Source organism: Eleginops maclovinus, chromosome 7 (assembly GCF_036324505.1).
Source record: "Eleginops maclovinus isolate JMC-PN-2008 ecotype Puerto Natales chromosome 7, JC_Emac_rtc_rv5, whole genome shotgun sequence".
Taxonomy (NCBI): Eukaryota; Metazoa; Chordata; class Actinopteri; order Perciformes; family Eleginopidae; genus Eleginops; species Eleginops maclovinus.
The window spans coordinates 4675978-4692410 of NC_086355.1; the positions used below are offsets into that span (position 1 = coordinate 4675978).

At 40.6% G+C, this 16433-nt stretch overlaps 1 protein-coding gene and 2 long non-coding RNA genes across 5 annotated transcripts; 2 read left to right on the forward strand and 1 right to left on the reverse strand.

Moving 5' to 3' along the window:
- Positions 1–47: 47 nt before the first annotated feature.
- On the reverse strand, positions 48–3488 carry LOC134867691 (uncharacterized). The gene is made up of 3 exons (XR_010166170.1): positions 3251–3488; positions 2177–2274; positions 48–1240 (listed from the first exon to the last, which is right to left on the reverse strand). It is a non-coding gene; the product is annotated as an uncharacterized LOC134867691 (long non-coding RNA).
- On the forward strand, positions 3375–4478 carry LOC134867690 (uncharacterized). Its single transcript, XR_010166169.1, has 3 exons — positions 3375–3490; positions 4166–4291; positions 4375–4478. It is a non-coding gene; the product is annotated as an uncharacterized LOC134867690 (long non-coding RNA).
- A 2846-nt stretch (positions 4479–7324) lies between these two features.
- On the forward strand, positions 7325–16323 carry popdc2 (popeye domain containing 2). 3 transcript variants are annotated; one of them, XM_063887710.1, is made up of 4 exons: positions 7325–8167; positions 11914–12022; positions 12707–13271; positions 15025–16323. In XM_063887710.1, the coding sequence occupies exons 1-3, from the start codon at positions 7680–7682 to the stop codon at positions 13220–13222; spliced, it is 1113 nt and encodes a 370-aa protein (XP_063743780.1). In that variant the 5' UTR covers positions 7325–7679; the 3' UTR covers positions 13223–13271; positions 15025–16323. The 3 variants fall into 3 exon arrangements, with proteins under 3 accessions (XP_063743780.1, XP_063743779.1, XP_063743781.1); XM_063887709.1 differs by having other exon boundaries at positions 12707–13218; XM_063887711.1 differs by having other exon boundaries at positions 12707–13130.
- The last annotated feature ends 110 nt before the right edge of the window (positions 16324–16433 follow it).

Genomic DNA, 16433 nt, shown 5'->3' on the forward strand with positions numbered 1-16433 from the left:
TTCCTGCTCCCTCCCTCCCACCCTCCCTTTCTCTCCATCTCCCTCTCTCTATTTCTGCCCCCACCCCACCGCTCCACTTCTTTTCTTCTTCTTCCAGCTCATCAACTATTCAGTATCCGTGTCTCGTCCCCTCATGAATCAAGCCATGTCAGGACGGTGAGGTCCAGCTCACATTAATACTGAGCACAATGGTGTGTGTGTGTGTGTGTGTGTGTGTGTGTGTGTATATGGATGGCAGCCATTCCAGTGTCAGTTGAATTCCAACACAGAGAAGAATTGTCAGCAGTTTATAGAATACAATAAAAAAATCATGTATCATATAATCAAGTATAAATAATAAAACCAGAGAAATTGATAATGCTGCAGTGGTGTCTTCTTTTTTTCCACGGCTGTATGTGTGTGTGTGTGTGTGTGTGGGGAGGGGATCACAATTATATACCATGTGACCCTGACATCTAGCAGCGTGGGCAGGCATAAGTTCAGTATGGGCCATATCTAGCAGGGACGTAATTAAACACGGCGCTGTGTTACCTGATGCTGTAGATATGCTCGCTGCTCTCCGCCAGCTCCTGTGTTGTTTGTTTGCACTTTTCACATCAGCACCAAAACAACAAACAGTGGCTGAAATAAATCATTTCAAGTAGAGCGGAAAAGATAAGAGGAGAAAAATCGACAGCATTATAATTGGCAATTATTTTGACAATCTTTCAACAGAGCTACAATCCAGGTCAAACATTATCAATATTCTCTGTCTCCTGACGCTGCATTGAGAGGATTCCTGCTTTGTAAATGTAAATAAAATATTTCAAGATGCACATTTGGCTCTGTGAATATTTGATTGCCAATTTCTTTGATGTTTTATCTAGTAACAACTACTGATTTATTCAGAATGTGATCGGTAATGAAAATACATAGTGGCTGTCGTCCTGATTTTAGGATCATAACCTGAACTGGATATTTCTTTCCTTTTCTAGGAAGGTTTCGTAGGATTGCAGCAATGTTTGGAAAAAGGATGTAAGGGCAAGGATTAACAGAGGGATTAACAGAGGGTTCATGGCAGTAAGGTGCATTACTGGAAGTTTAGTGCACGAGATGTGTCTCATACTGTGAGGGACATTTTGGAAAGATACCTTTCATTTTAGAATGAATGTTTCCCACTTATATACACATCAAATTTCCTGGCGTGGTGATGTGTTTCCGTTCAGAGTCTTTGTGAAATAGTCTTCAGTCCATGGTGATGCTGAAGAGGATTAAGGGGTTTAGTAAATTGTTGGATAACATATCTATTTTAGATCTCATTAAGGTACTTGTAACGGTCGTGCAAATAAATCCAAGGTACAATGCTCAATTTGCAACCAAAGATTGACAAAAATGAATGTTGTTTTTCATGCCTTCCCAAATTATTGTTTCATGGTCTTTTTTAAAAACTATTAATTAAAGCGTTTTCTGATACGGTTATAGTCTGGTTAAGCAAAGGGGCAAAAACACTTTGGTCCTGTTTATAAAAGATGTCATGCTTCTGTCTTGACTTCTGTTATTACTCGCACCACCACAAGAGGTAGTACATATCAGAAAAAGATTTATAGAATTTAAGTGTTCAGTCAACAAAAATCTATATTCACTTCTCTTAAGAACATAGCTTATCCGGTAAAGTGCAGTGGTACTCAATAACCCAAAAAACTGACGTGTTGTTTTGCATGGGTTTTCTGCTTCGTTCTTTTTCGAAAACATAGGTATGGACTTTGCGTTCCTTAAATAACCTCAGATGACTTCACATCTAACTATATTTATATTTTTCTATTATTGAATCTCATGTGTTTCTCTTGTATTTTTGTCTATAGCCGTTTTTGTATATGTTGTTGGTTTGCACTTTATGGTAATTCAATCATTATTTGTTTCGCACTAGGACAGGGAAACACGTTGTCAGTCCTCTATATACTGCCCTGTGTATAGCTAGATGAAAATAAAGTCTTTCTTATCTCTTTCCGTCTTATCTCTGATCCAGTCACATTTGGGTTTTTGCTTCCTGAGCACTGCCTTACATTGTTTCTGACTTTTTGGTTCCTCATAAGTTCTCTGTTCCAACAAAGCTTGTTAGAATATACAGTACATGGGAGAATACGCATTAGCTGCATATCCTACTCTGATTAAATAAAAATAGAAAAAGAGTGCTTACACTTTTTCCTCCTTGGCGCTGCTTAGTGCACACAGGAAGAGGAGATGGCAGACGATCAGGACTTTGACCGTGGTCTCCATCTCTCAGGTGCCAGATTTCTACACAGAAAACAATAACAGATTTCAGGTAAAACTAAAAGAATGTTTCAAAGCCCCATGTTTAATTCACGTTTGTGTTAAACTATATGGACTCTAATCCTGTGGAAATACTGCGTATGCTTCTATTAGAGGTTCATATCCATCATTCAGGACCAAGAAAATGAATAATATGTTTAGCTGCTCATTTATCTAGCACACAGCTGGCCCTCAAACTAGAATAAGTGACTCAGTGCTCCTGCTTACGCACTGGTATGCTTTGCTGACGCACTGTGGACCCAGTAGACATGTGAAAACACATTATTGGGCAGAAAATAAACATTTTCCATATTAAAAAATCTCCCCAGCCATTGAAGCGTATATGACCTTCCCACCAGCAAATATATTTTACAGCACAGGATGACAAAGTAGCTGAAAAACAGCAGTGTTTATGTGATGTGGCCCATGTTCATTTGTTCTCTCCTTTTGTTATCTATTTGTTTCATTTTCAAATCAATGTATAAGCACTGGTACATTTTGATATTAATTATGTCAATCCACATCACAAGTCATTTTTGTTTCTTTTACTGAAATTAAGTTATACAGATGTAGTCTTTTAAACTGTATATTGTATAAATGTTGTTGTGGTAATTATTGATATACTGTAATTAACAGAATATGTTACAAATCATCTCGAAATTAGCTTCTTATTTAGATTCACTTTTTTAATAACTTAGCCTATTACACCAATTTGAGATTTATGTTAATAATAATAAGTGAACTGGTGACTATCTGAAGGAAAGATCCACTTTGAAAAGGGTGAATATAGAAAATAATTCCACCAAAAAAGGGAGTTTAATAACTTTAGCTTTAAGCTAGTTTTGTTTTAGCTAGTTTAGTTTAAGCCAACATTATTTGACTTTTTTTGTTCTTTTCAATGTCAAAAATAAACCTTTAGTGCCAAAGGACTCACAATGAAATGTAATATCACAAAACTTACCTCATATAAACAAAACATAGATTCCCCGGACCTTTGTCTTGACATGTTTTGGTTCTTCATTAGCTCTTAACGCTCCTCCAGCCGTTGACAAAATAATACTACATTTCCCAGAAGCCTCTGCAGGCGCTTTTAATCACGTGACTTTGTATAAAAGGGGAACACGTGAGCTCTCCTCCATCGTGTTACTTTCTTTCTGAAGGTGAAATCTCCTGCTATCGTAAGCCGCCGGCCTCTACTCAAGTAAGTTGCATAACAAAGATCGCAGAGCTGCTGTTCTGTCTTAACTCATACACTACGCTTTCTGTTCCTTCAAGTGTATCATTTATCCGCCATGACACCGCATTATACCAACATTTGTGTTAGCAACTGTTAGCAACTGAACGTTATGCAATGTCTCCCAAAGCCAATTTATGCAGTCTGTGGCTTAAGCTACCAACACTAATCTGCATCACAACAAAGCACACGGGGTTTCCTGTAATTGAACGTATCTTAGTGGGTTTTTAATCATTTTAAAGTTCAAAATACACTTGTTTTGTGCTGCATATGTGCCGATGCTGTCATCTAAGCTAGTGTTACATCAGTCCAACCCCCTTCAGTGTCACTCAGGCTGCAACACATTATTATCATTATCAACATTTCGTTTTAAATCGCTTTTCATGTTCTCCCAAATACTAGTTTAGCAGAGTCCCTGTGCATAATATTGCTCTTCCTTTTTTTTTAGTGGATGTGTTTATTTATTTTAGAAGTAAAAAGTACTTCATTCAACATATTTGATATATTACATTGTGTAATTACCTGTCTTATCTGATTGAGTAATGAAATGCACTCCCAGAACCTACATTTGGGGGAAATGCACTCTATTGCACAGGAAGACCTTGCATACTTAATTGGGATTTAAACATTTCAACATTTCAGCCAGAAGATGTCAACCGTGTCTGCTGCCAGCTTGGAGGCTCCTGCTGTGACTGAGGCCGCTGAGCAGAAGAAGCCACTGAAGGCGTGCTGCGCTTGTCCGGAGACTAAGAAAGTCAGAGATGCTTGGTGAGTTACTGTCCAAAGACTGAAACGGCTTCTCTACCTGTACCAAAACATTTCTTAATTTCTACTTTTTGATTTTCCTGCAGCATCATTGAGAAGGGAGCGGAAAGCTGCACAGACCTGATCGACGCACACAAAGATTGCATGAGGGCGCTTGGCTTCAAGATTTAACTACTCTATTTTGTGTGTGGTAAGTATCACATTGCATGTTGTCCTATCAACTTATTTGCAAGTATAATTTCTTCCTGCTGGGTCATTAGTAACAATCAGCTGTCACTGATTCATCTTTAGTGTTCAAGGCATACCAGTGCACCGTCATTCAGTACAATTGGAGAAATGAAGTCTTGTCGAGTGGAATACGCATCTGTGTTTTTACCCAATGCTTTCATATGGGAACCTTCACCACAAATATCCAGAATCAATTGTGTTTCTGTTCTTGGGACACAGCAGCCTGGCTAAAAGTAGTACTGAAATATTTGCAGTAGTGCAAAACACAGCATGTAATGAACAGTTCACCTTCAATTACCTTTGTTATGATACTAATGAGACTTCCTGCAGGCCATACTTGGCCTTCAAAACAATCTTGCCTCATTTGTGTAAAACTGGCTACTCAGTCTAAAGTCTAAAGTCTAATGGGGGGGGGGGAAAATGCAAACTTAAAAGTGACTGTTCGCTTTGATGCCCACAGTGAACGCATGGTTTGATAAATCTGAAATAAGGATTTTTTGCTTTGACCTCAAAACTTTATATATTGTCTCTATTTCATTACATGCCTCAAAAATGTACCCATCAGAACTTGAACAGTCAGTTTTTAGACTGTACCAATGCACAGGCACACAGCTTGACAACCTGAGGTCAACGTGAATCAAATCAGTCTGGTGTGTAAATGAGCATCTGCCATTTTGTGACCCACGTTTGCCTGACTCTATTTAATGAACTCCAGATATTTGCAGGTAATGAAGCCATTTGTATTCACCAGGCTTTGCTGAGTCTCCTGGCTAATACTGACTCTTCCCGGTGTTGTGCGCAATCTGCAGCATCAGATCATAAAATCTTGTAATGGGAGTGCTGTGAGGTGTGTTGTGAGAAGGGGGTGGAGCAACTGTCTTGTGTGCTTGCGTGACTACACATGAAACATGCCTGCAGCCGTGCGGCTCGGTTAACGTTTCAGCAGCTCAATCTGGAGGCATCGCGTTAATGTTCTCTCACTCTTGTGAAATGGAGACCGTTGACGCACTAGGCTGGAAGAAATATGAAATGCTTAGAAATTGTGCTGCAGAGCTAAATCACCAAACAGGTTTTCACTGAATATACAACCAGGCCTGTTTGCTCTGATCTCAGGTCTATTATTAGCCATTATACGTTTGTAAACCACACTGGCGCTTTTAATCATAGCTCTTTTTCTCCTGCAGTGTGTTGCTGTGCAAGACGACCCTGGGTGTTCCCCCTCTTCTTTCCCGCCCCCACTTTATTTATACCTCGACTGGAAGGGAAATGTGACAATGCACTTCAGCTCTCATGGCTCGATTTGTCTTTCTGTGATAGTTTTTTAACAAATATCTGAATTTGAGAAATGTGAGTATCTAAAATTCTATGTTGAATAAAAGTTCTATGCAATAAAAAAGGTTGTCATGTTTTAATTCTTGGCTTCTGTATTGGAGGTCCTTTCACTCAGTGAAAGCTCCCCCCCCACCCCACAGTTGCTGTCCCTGGTATGCACTTAGGCCTAAAATAACTTCTGCCCCTGCAAAGTCAATACTTGGCATATCTGCATTCTTCCTCTGTAGTGGGTCAGTGTTGCTGAAGTGTGCTGGACAGTGGACATCTAGTTTCACACTTTCAAAAGTCCAGCTGGAATTGCTAAGCTACAGCAACTCTGCAGTAGAGTTCAGTAACCGATTTATCCTCTTAATGCCAGTAAAAGTATTACCGGTTTCGTTCCTTTTAAATTAAATGTTAAGTCGGGATTGGGTTTGTGTTCCCTAATCTTGAACCATAGTTGATATTGTGAAGTCTCTGGGGGAAAAACACTGGGCTGGAACAAAACAAGATGGTTAATACTTTCGGAATACAATTGGCAGCCCAACAAGGTTTGTGCAGTAACTCGAGGATCATGCATTTAAGAAATGAGTCTGAGAAACCTTTTTCATTTGCAGCCAAAAAAGTATTTGCTTGGTGAAGTTAAGACACCTGGTGGCAGAAGGTGGACATAAGCAATGATCTTTCCATAATTGGCTTGAATTTACAGTTTCAGCCTGTATTTTCTGTCACAAATCTTAAAGGAGCTGGTCTGGTTAGCTGGCTGGCTCTGATTGGTGAACTGCTTAGAGATGTCCTGCCCCTTAACCTATCTGGGACAATTTGTTGGAGTGCTAGTTTATAGAAGCACAAGTGTTAGTCATCTCACTATGATACGGAAGTAAACAATTGAGGCATTTCAGTCAGAGGGGGGGAAGTGTGGGGGAGAGAAAGTCCCTCTGGAGGGGATTTTAGCCTTTTCAGACCATTTACATGCAGCAAAACCTATATGACGCACTACAGAAATGGGTAAACCCCCAAAAGAATAAAAGGGTCTATTTAAGGAGCTGAATTAAACATTAAAAAAAAATGTATTTAATTAAAAGAGATGTGAGTTGTCCTGGCTGAGAGACCCTGATATGAGGGGTGGTGGTGGGTGTTTATAGGCCCACCTGAAATCCGACCTGTACAGCCATCCTACTTTTTTCCGTGTCTCTAAATATGCACTAAGCTGCTGTCCTGACAGTACACTGGGCTCACAAAGTTTTAGCAAAGTAAGAACTATTTATTTTATGTACCACTAAGTCCCTGTCATAGATATTTGTTATAGTCCCTGTCCTCCCTCCCGTTTCCTGCCTCTCTCTCCCTCTTTTTATGTTATGTTAAGTAGCAGGCCTGCTTTCTGTCCACCACCCTCTCCTCCTTGGGTTTCAATTCCAAACATGGTTATCCTTCTAGGGCCCATATCAACGCCCACCCTCCCTTATCCCTTCTCTTCCAGCTGTTGGCTCTGCATTGCAGGTCGGTGGGTGAGAGAAATAGCCACAGCGAGGGAGACGACAGGAAGACTCGGGAGGGAAAGACTGAAGAGAGGAAGGGATAATGAGAGAAGAAGAAACCCATTCCAGCTGTGTTTCGATAACAGAGCCGTGAGAACTTCTTCACATTGAGGAATTTTCCACAGCACGCCAAGGGAACACACTTCTGACATTCTCCTGTCAGCATTTATTTACTTTTTCAAAAACAAGATATCTAGTTGTACATGTTGATGGGACATAAATAGCGCCGCAGTTCATTGGACGAGAAGTCTATTCCACTGCTTTTGTTGGGTGCTTCAGAAGCCTCTCCTCAGCTTCTCATTTTGAAGACAAACATGAGCAACTCGACTCTGCTGGACAGCTTGTTCTTTCCCCCCCTCTGCGATGGCTGGACCAACAGAACAGAGGGAGCCATCTACCATTTGGGCAACACCATGCTGTTCCTGGGCTACATGGGGGGCAGCGGGGCCTACGGGGGCCTCTTCATCTTCGGCTTCCTGACCCCCGCCTTTGGCTGCCTGACCCTGTGGGGCTGGATGACGATGTGCGGCCTGGACGTTTTCACCTGGAACCTCCTGCTGCTGCTAGCCTGCCTGGGTCAGATCTGCCACCTGCTGTACCGGCTGCACCAGGAGGGGATACGCAGCGAGGACATGACCTCCCTCTACCAGGCGGTGTACCTGCCGCTGGGCGTGCCCATCCAGGTGTTCAAGGATATCGCGGGCGCCTTTGAGAGCAAAGTGGTGGAGCTGAAAGCAGGAGAGATGTACGCTGTGGAGGGAAAGACGCCCATCGACCAGCTCTCCTTTCTGCTGTCTGGGAGGTGTGTGCATATGGGCATTGCGTGAATACACACCTGTACTACATAATGCAAACCACCACAGAAACGTCTCTGCAACAGTACAACAGTAGCAACTTCACACATGTAAAAACACTACTTCTAAAACCTACAATAACTTATTTTATTTGCTAGATACAGACAGTGGAAACAAGCTTTTACCACATAATCTCACGGTCTGTTCCATCACCTTTGACAAAGCGAACATGTTGGCAAACAGTTGCTTATTGACACTTACATCTGGCAGACATTAGCATTCATTTGGAAGTGTGTTTAAGCACTGACTTTGAATGATATCAGCCCATTGAATGGCTGTTATCAGTGGTTATCTACCTCATAGATATGGGTCAGAAGGGGCCTGCTGCACCACAGAGTAGGTTCAGACTGTTTGGATGTATTCACAGGGTTGGCACTGATTTAATTACAGGACGGTGGTCTCGCAGCTCTAGTAATATTACAGGACCAAAGAAGGTATAAAAATCCTCAACAATGCAGGACTTGTCCTCCAGGAGAGTTTGTGTCCTGTGTGAAATCAAAAGTTAACGTTGAGTTATTTAAACATACGTGGTTTTAGTAACGTGACATTTGTAGGCTATTTTAACCAGAACCATGATCTTTTCCTTAGACCAACCACAAAGTTTTGGCACCTAAACCTAGCATAACTGAGAATAAAACCTGCCAGAACTGTGACCCTTTCATACTGTTGGATGTGCACCTCTTGGCCAGCTCTAAAGTACTAAAATGGTAGTTCAAACAACAGACAATATTAACTTAATGCCTAATTACATTTAAAAAGGATGGTTTATGCCACTGCAAAATGCTTGACTTTGTTCACCAGCTGATCTTTAACTGTGTCTGTCTGCTGTTTGCTTCTGAGCTGCTAGTTTACCCTGAGTTTTTATAGCTTTTTAGAGTAAGAATAAACCATAACAGTAGAGCGGGGCCTTTCAAAACAAACCAATAAACTACCAGATGCTAAAATGCTCCATAAAGCTAAAGTGGGACAGCCTAGAGCTCCTTAACGTTAACATATTATGCAAAGTACCACACCTATCAAAGATGTCACTGTGCAGCAAGATGACAAGTTACCATATGCAACCGAAACTTTATCTGCTAGTATTACTCCTAACTTTTAACAGTGTACACCCCTTTAAGAGTGTGTTTATAAACGATTATTATGAGTATATCTACGTACTTCTTCTTCATGCATTTGATTAATAAGATGATGTTATGTTTTGTAAGTAAAGCACAAATCCAGCCACAGTTTTGAGATAAATGCAGTGTAGCAAGAAGTCCGTCACTCCCCTTAGATATAATGGAGTTCAAGTAGCAGTGTAATGGAAATACTCGAGCAAATTTCAAGTATCCCACAATTGCACTTCAAACCTCTTAGCAACTCTTTATTCCAAACACTCAAAGATCTTGCAAACTAAAAGCTTCCCAAAAGTGGTTGTGTATTATATTTGACCTCTTTTGCCATTTTTTGAACCCTGTTATTAATCTTTTTTTGTAGATTTGAGTGTCACTGCAATTAAGGCAAAATCAAAATGGTGTATTCATATCTATATTGAACAACATAAACATGTATATATTGGTCTAAATTGTTCCTTTCTCCCATTGTTTTTAGAAAACTCCTATTTTAACTGACTATTGCAGGACTAGACTCTTTTTTTTAGGGACTCTTTCATGCAGTTGGCAGCGTGTGACCGTCACAGGAAATGTATCCTCTTCTTCCAAACATCCTCAAAGTAGAGCTGCATTAGATTTCACAGTCCTGGAGCCGACACAAGAGAAATGTTGTAAACAGAGTATTTTTGGCAGTGACTCACCACTGTGTCGTCCCTCTGCTCTCTACCGGCTGGTTAAATGATATCTTTGTACTTTAGGAGCGGAGAGGACGCTGACTGCTTCTCTTTAAAAAAACATCGAAAAATTGGCCATGCTGCTCAGAGCTTAGTGGACAGACAACAACACATAAACACATATCATGAGTTTTGTTACCTTGTTTCTGTTCAAACTCATTTATTTTGTATATAGATTTAAAGATGGTCATTACTGATATGTAGTCAACCTGTTCTTTGTTTGGTATACTGTACATGGCCACACAAAGGGACATCACTATGTAACACTCATAATTCTATTGGCTGGCGCTCCAGGACATTGTACATGTTTGGCTGGACATCTCAAAGTGGTTGCCTAATCACAACAGAGTTGGCAAGCTAGCCAATCAGAGCAGACTGGGCTCAGGTTTCAGACAGAGGGTGAAAAGAGGTGCTGCAGCACAGGCATATGAGAAAAGCAAAGAGCTTTTTGAACATTAAAGCAAGGAGACATGTCCCAGGAGAGACACTAAACACAACTATGATCCTGAAAATAAGCATAAAAAGGCCCCTTTAATACTTTACTGCAATTTCTTCCTAGAAATCAGGACTGAGTTACTCAAGATAATTCAAGTACTTACGTTCAATAGCGCCATTTTTGCTTGGATCCCCTTAATTCACCCTTCCTTTTGCGTGGTGAAACAGTTGTAGGGAGTAGATTGGTAGAAAGAAAATAGGTTGCATACTCTATGAAACTGCTGACATGCTTTAGGTCTTTTAGTGTACGAACAACAAAGTAGCCCACAGTATCTGCAGAACATTTATAGCTCCAGAGTGTAAATCTGTACTCCTTGTAGAGTAAGGTGCTATGTGGGGTAATAGCTGTTAATTAACACCCATTGTTGCGAAGAGTCTAAATAAAGATTATTCCACTAAGAAAAGCAATAAATAGTGAATAAGCATTCCTCTATTTACAGAATACCCTATTTATGATCCTCTGCATTTTAGATTTCCTCTATCAGTGTATAGCAATGGTGGAAAATAAGTCAATTTACCAAAGACTTTGTACTGGTTTATAGTGGCTAGTTAGACAGTCACACTTCAGCTGCAGTCCTTAATAAAAAGAGAATGCTTTGTTTTAAATAATAATTGACTTTCCTCCAGCAGACGTCAGGTGATTGATAAGAAGCAGATGGTTTTTCAGCACTGATTTTAACTTCAAATTAATGACGTAATCCATGGAGGCTGATGTTCAGTGAGCTGGATTATCTCACTCTGCGGAAGTTATTCTTTTATTAAATAAAACTTCCTTCAGAGGGAGGAATGTACCGATGGTCTGAACTATTTCTCAAAGAAGCTTGGCAGAGGAAGACATTTAGTTTAATCTCTTTATAAACTTCAGCATATCTGCATTACAAGTAACAGTCCCTAATTGAAAATGTTACTTGTGTAAAAAAACAGGAGTATTATATAGTATCAGCAAAATGTACTTAAAGAAACCAAAGTAATCATCATGTATAACGGATCCTTTCCAGATAGATGTATTTTCATCACTAACAATTACATGTTAGGGTGTTTTAATGTTGCAGATAGTGAATGTATTGCCAGTTTCTAACTTTGTGTTGTATAATAAGGTCCTTAAATAAATGTAGTGCAGCTAAAAGAACAATATTTGTCTCCAAAACAAGCTGTAGTAGAAGTGTAAAATTGCATTAAATGGCACAAATATGTCAAAATACTTTAATAAATGTACTTTAAACCACTGTTGAGTTTAAAGGACTCTGAAGACTTGAGTCAAGAGGCCTTGGCAGACATATTCATCCTCATATTTTCCTGCAAAGTGACCTCCAAAGTCTCATTATCACTTCCTAATCCTGTCTCTTTTTTAAACCTTCTCTGTCTCTCTCTCAGGATTAATGTATCTCTGGAGGGTCAGTTCCTGCACTACATCCACCGCCACCAGTTCCTCGACTCTCCAGAGTGGGAGTCTCTCAGACCAAACGAGGAAGGAAAGTTTCAGGTACAGGAGGTTCACTGTGAGACTCTGGCAGTAATTGAAGGATTTGGAACGAAGACGTGGATATCGAGTTCTCTTTTGTTTCTGTAGGACTCAGCGTCTGACTGATAAGATGAACAAAGCAGTTGTCTTCTAGCATTCACATATCCTGTTGCTTTAGATTAGCTTAGTTAAAATGGAGAAGAGGTCATTCGAGGGATAGTTTTCAGGGTTTTCAGACAGAAAGGCTATGTGATTTTAAATCTAAAACTAAATTACACAGAAAAGCATTAAATCCTCACATTTGAGATTCTGAAATGAGTTAATGCTTGGCCTTTTCTTTTCTGGCAGTAGCTGGGAATATTTTGTGTCGTTGGTCCTGCATGAATGAACCCTAACAATGAATACAATCTGGCCTTAGGCTCTTTTTCGTGTTAATAAGGGCATGCTAAACTAAGCTAAGCACCTGTTGGCTCTAGTTTTACACTTAAATTACAGTTAAGTAGTATCAACCTTCTCAGCTAATGCTCCATAAGAGTGTTAAATGCACTTCTTCGCTTTGCAAAACATCGGTTAATCAGAATTTGACAATGGGGACATCCATGTTTGCTACTTTAAAATGCTGCTCCATACTGCCGCTAGTTGTTAAAGGCCCCACTAGGTGCCTTTAACACTCTGATATTAAGGTGTTTCATTTCCGCTCCCCAGGTGACGATGACAGCAGAAGAAGACTCTCGCTACATCTCGTGGCGTCGCCGTCGCCTCTACCTCTTGATGTCGAAGCATCGCTACATCGCCCGCGTCTTCTCCGTCATGCTGGGCTACGACATCGCCGAGAAGCTCTACAACCTCAACGACAAGCTCTACATCAAGAGCGGCGTGCTGCTGGACATCCGCCTGCCCAGCCTCTACCACGTGCTGGCCCCGTCCTCGCAGAGCAGCGAGGGCAGCGACGTCAAGGAGCATCATCAGCATCAGGGCGAAGACCCGGCGCCGGCCTACCAGACCTCAGATCCCGCCGACTTTCAGCCCAGCCTGCAGGGACCAAGAAACCCCCACCTGGATGACCCCCAGGCCCCCCTGCACGACCGCTATCAGATCCCCTGGGCGTCAGACCCCGAGCTGCCCACCGGTGAGGACTCCACCAGCCTAGTCCTGGAGGATTTTGCCGATGTGGCGGGCTCCTTAATGGATTATGGCAGTGAGAGGTCTTATTTGAGGTAGAGGGGCAGGGGGCTGGAGCTAACACACTGGGTCACCACTTAAGCTACATGTAAGTACCTCACCTGCCGGAGACATGGGGTGCATGATTAGTTGTGTGTGTGTGGGGTGGGTGGCTTGCAGTGCACATTTCACACTAACCCAGCTTCAAAGTAAAACACAGTGCTGAAGAGCAGAAATAATAAGCGTCATTTATCGGCATCATGCTAAATGCCGGAGAGTGGCTAAAGGTCACTACTAAAATTAGAATTAAACTGCTGCACGGTCTTTTCATAAAACAGGGCTGTCTACTTATTAGAAACCATGTGTTCAATTGGTACTGCATGTCCAGAAGAACAGAGAAAAGAGCTGTGTTTAAACTACAACAACCACAATGCACTGGGCTTCTTGCGCTGCTATCCTCACCAGCTAACGACAACTTTTTCACCCACCAAAAGCTACACTTACTCAGCTCTCTATTTTTGGAATGTCAAGGAGTTTTTGATATGATATGATCCCTTTCCAATGCCCTTAAGTTCCTTTAAGTGCATGTTCTGAATATATAAAATCTTTTCTTTTTGCTTGTGTCATAATTTGGTTTATCAGTAAAATTCCAAATCAACTCATTTGGAGATACTTGATTTTTTACTGGACATCATGAGTATGAAAAAGTGAAATCTGAAGTAACAAACGATGTCAAACAAATGTAAAAATTAAAATATCTCCCTCATTTGTAGTGGAGTAGAAGTGTAAAGTCATATAAAATGAAATCACTTTTGTAGAGTAGCTTGAATTTGTACTGAAGTAAATCTAGTGCAGCACGTGTGTGTGTGTGTGTGTGTGTGTGTGTGTGTGTGTGTGTGTGTGTGTGTGTGTGTGTGTGTGTGTGTGTGTGTGTGTGTGATAACAGGTTACATTTATTAGGTTGTAAGAGCAGAGCAGTAGCAGGGGCAGCAGCTGTGTTCTTATCAGAAGAGGATTACAGCTTTGAAATTTAGGGGATGTCCAAAAGGAATTTAATAGTCCAGTGTGCCCGGCTGCAATTTGGCAGTCTGTCTGCTCATCTGTTCAACCCCCCCCCTTCCTCACTGGTTTAACCCCTGCTGCCCGGCACTATCCAAACAGCAACCCTCGTCCAAACACAAGGGAAAGGGTCACATTTCAGAGCTGGAGGGTCAGAGATGGGTTTGGGTTGTTGGGCGGCTTTAACGCAGGAGGCCACATCTATTATAGACGGTCACGCAGCTACAGATGTCATGAACAAAATAATCATACCTTTAACTTAAGTAAAAGTTTAAATACAACAGTACACCCATGGAGCAGTATACAGTATTACAGCAACATGCACTCAAAGGGTTAAAGGAAGAGTACATGTTTACCTCTGTAATAAAAATGAAGTGGAAAATGGAGTAATCAAGTTAACAAGTAAATGTTCCTCAAAATGGTAATGAACGGTATTGAATGTACATTATTTATAGAAGAGGAAGACACTGATCTGTGGATTTGTCATGTGTTGGAGCTTCTCTTTAGCTTTGATGTGACACAGCAGCATAACATGTAATCAGGGTTGAGGGACTGGAAACCCACTTGTTTCGACTGCATCTTTACCAATAAAAAACCCACCATGTCTTTTATGATGCGCTTAAAATGGTTTGGCTTATTTGAAGCTAAAGCGCTTGCACGATTCTCACTGTTCTGAACTTGTATCTTCATGGTTGATCCAACTTATTTGAAGTCGCTTGGGATAAAAGTGTCAGCCTAATGAAATGTAAAGATTGTTTTGTGATCATGAGACCCTAACTGAAGCTTGTATGTTGTCTCTGCAGGAGGGGATGGTAACGGAGATCTTCCACCTCGATTCCTGAGGGGCAGAGCGCCGCTGGCTCCCACCGACACTCCCAAACTGTGAGAGCAGTTTCTCCTGGAAACACTTTATCATCAGCAGCATAGATGAGTCTCATCCTCCTTCACAAGTCCTCACCTCAGTTCACATTATCAGGCCTAAACACACAGAAGTTCTGCCTTGTCTCCATTTCCTTGATAGCTTATACCAATCAATACTTTTAGAGCTGGTAATCCTCAGAACAACTAAATGTTACGGCAACAATTTGCAAGTTCTTCGTGTCATCTGGTCATGATTTAAAGACTCTGAAGAAGCATTAATGCCACCAAATCTGCCTTAAAATCTTAGAAGAAAGAGGGACCCATCACATGTAATCAATTAAAAGTAGAAATTATAGATATTTCAGCGACGATAAATAGTATACTTTTGTAAAAGCCACGTGAACCAATAAAAGAACTCAAAGAACAGAACACATTTTGTCTGTTTTTCACATTTCTCCAATTTACATAAAGGGACATTTATTAAATCTTAATGACACTTTCATATATGAACCTGAGGACAGAGAGGTGGCCTTCACTTTACCAGCATATTAAATGTATGAAATGTTATAGAAATGGAGTCTGATTATTCTGTTTTCATCTCACCAACAATAATGGTAAGAAGTTGACTGTTCATCTATTTTTTTCCACAACTCATATTCAGTGTCATAGAGAATAATATACAGTACTTTTGTGATGTCCCATTTTCTGGTATTTACTGGTTAAAACAACAGTTTGGAAATAGTCAGCATGCATTTCCCAACTCTTTACCTTTTAAATTATCTGGAAAATGTTCAGTTTTGCATACGGAGAAAAGGCTAAATATCCATTTGGATTTTTCCTCTGTGTTTAGTTATTTATCTGAAGGCACGACATGATGCCAAATTCATCTGGAGGAAAACCCTATTTCTTCCATAGCCGATAAAATGCAATACCTGTCCATGTTTTGTGGGTTTTTTTGTAACTGATTGAGTATTTAATACACACGTGTAAACTGTGAATCACATCATTTGTCCTGTTATTGACTTGCAAAAAGAGATGAACGTTAAAAAGTATTTTCATGGGGCCAAGATATCTCCATAAAGCTCTGTGTGTGTGTGCAGTTAAAGTATACTTTGTTTTGTGACCGTCTGCTGTGTTTGTGATATAGGTTTAGGTGCATGTAAATGGTCTGCTAAGGCAAAAAATCCCCAAGTTCCCTCCATGGGGAATTTCTCTGAGCATCATTAAAGCTATACAAGAAACCTTGAAGATCCTAATACCCGATTATAGATATTGTAACTAACCAGAGAACATTTCAGAGCTGCAGTTCTTCGGCTGATCATTAACTAAGGTGAAGAAAATGTGAAACAGA

Coding starts and splice junctions, on each gene's coding strand:
- popdc2 (XM_063887709.1), top strand. CDS start 7,680: ATGAGCAACTCGACTCTGCTGGACAGCTTGTTCTTTCCCCCCCTCTGC. Junction 8,168..11,913: donor TCCTTTCTGCTGTCTGGGAG/GTGTGTGCATAT, acceptor TCTCTCTCTCAG/GATTAATGTATCTCTGGAGG. Junction 12,023..12,706: donor ACGAGGAAGGAAAGTTTCAG/GTACAGGAGGTT, acceptor TCCGCTCCCCAG/GTGACGATGACAGCAGAAGA.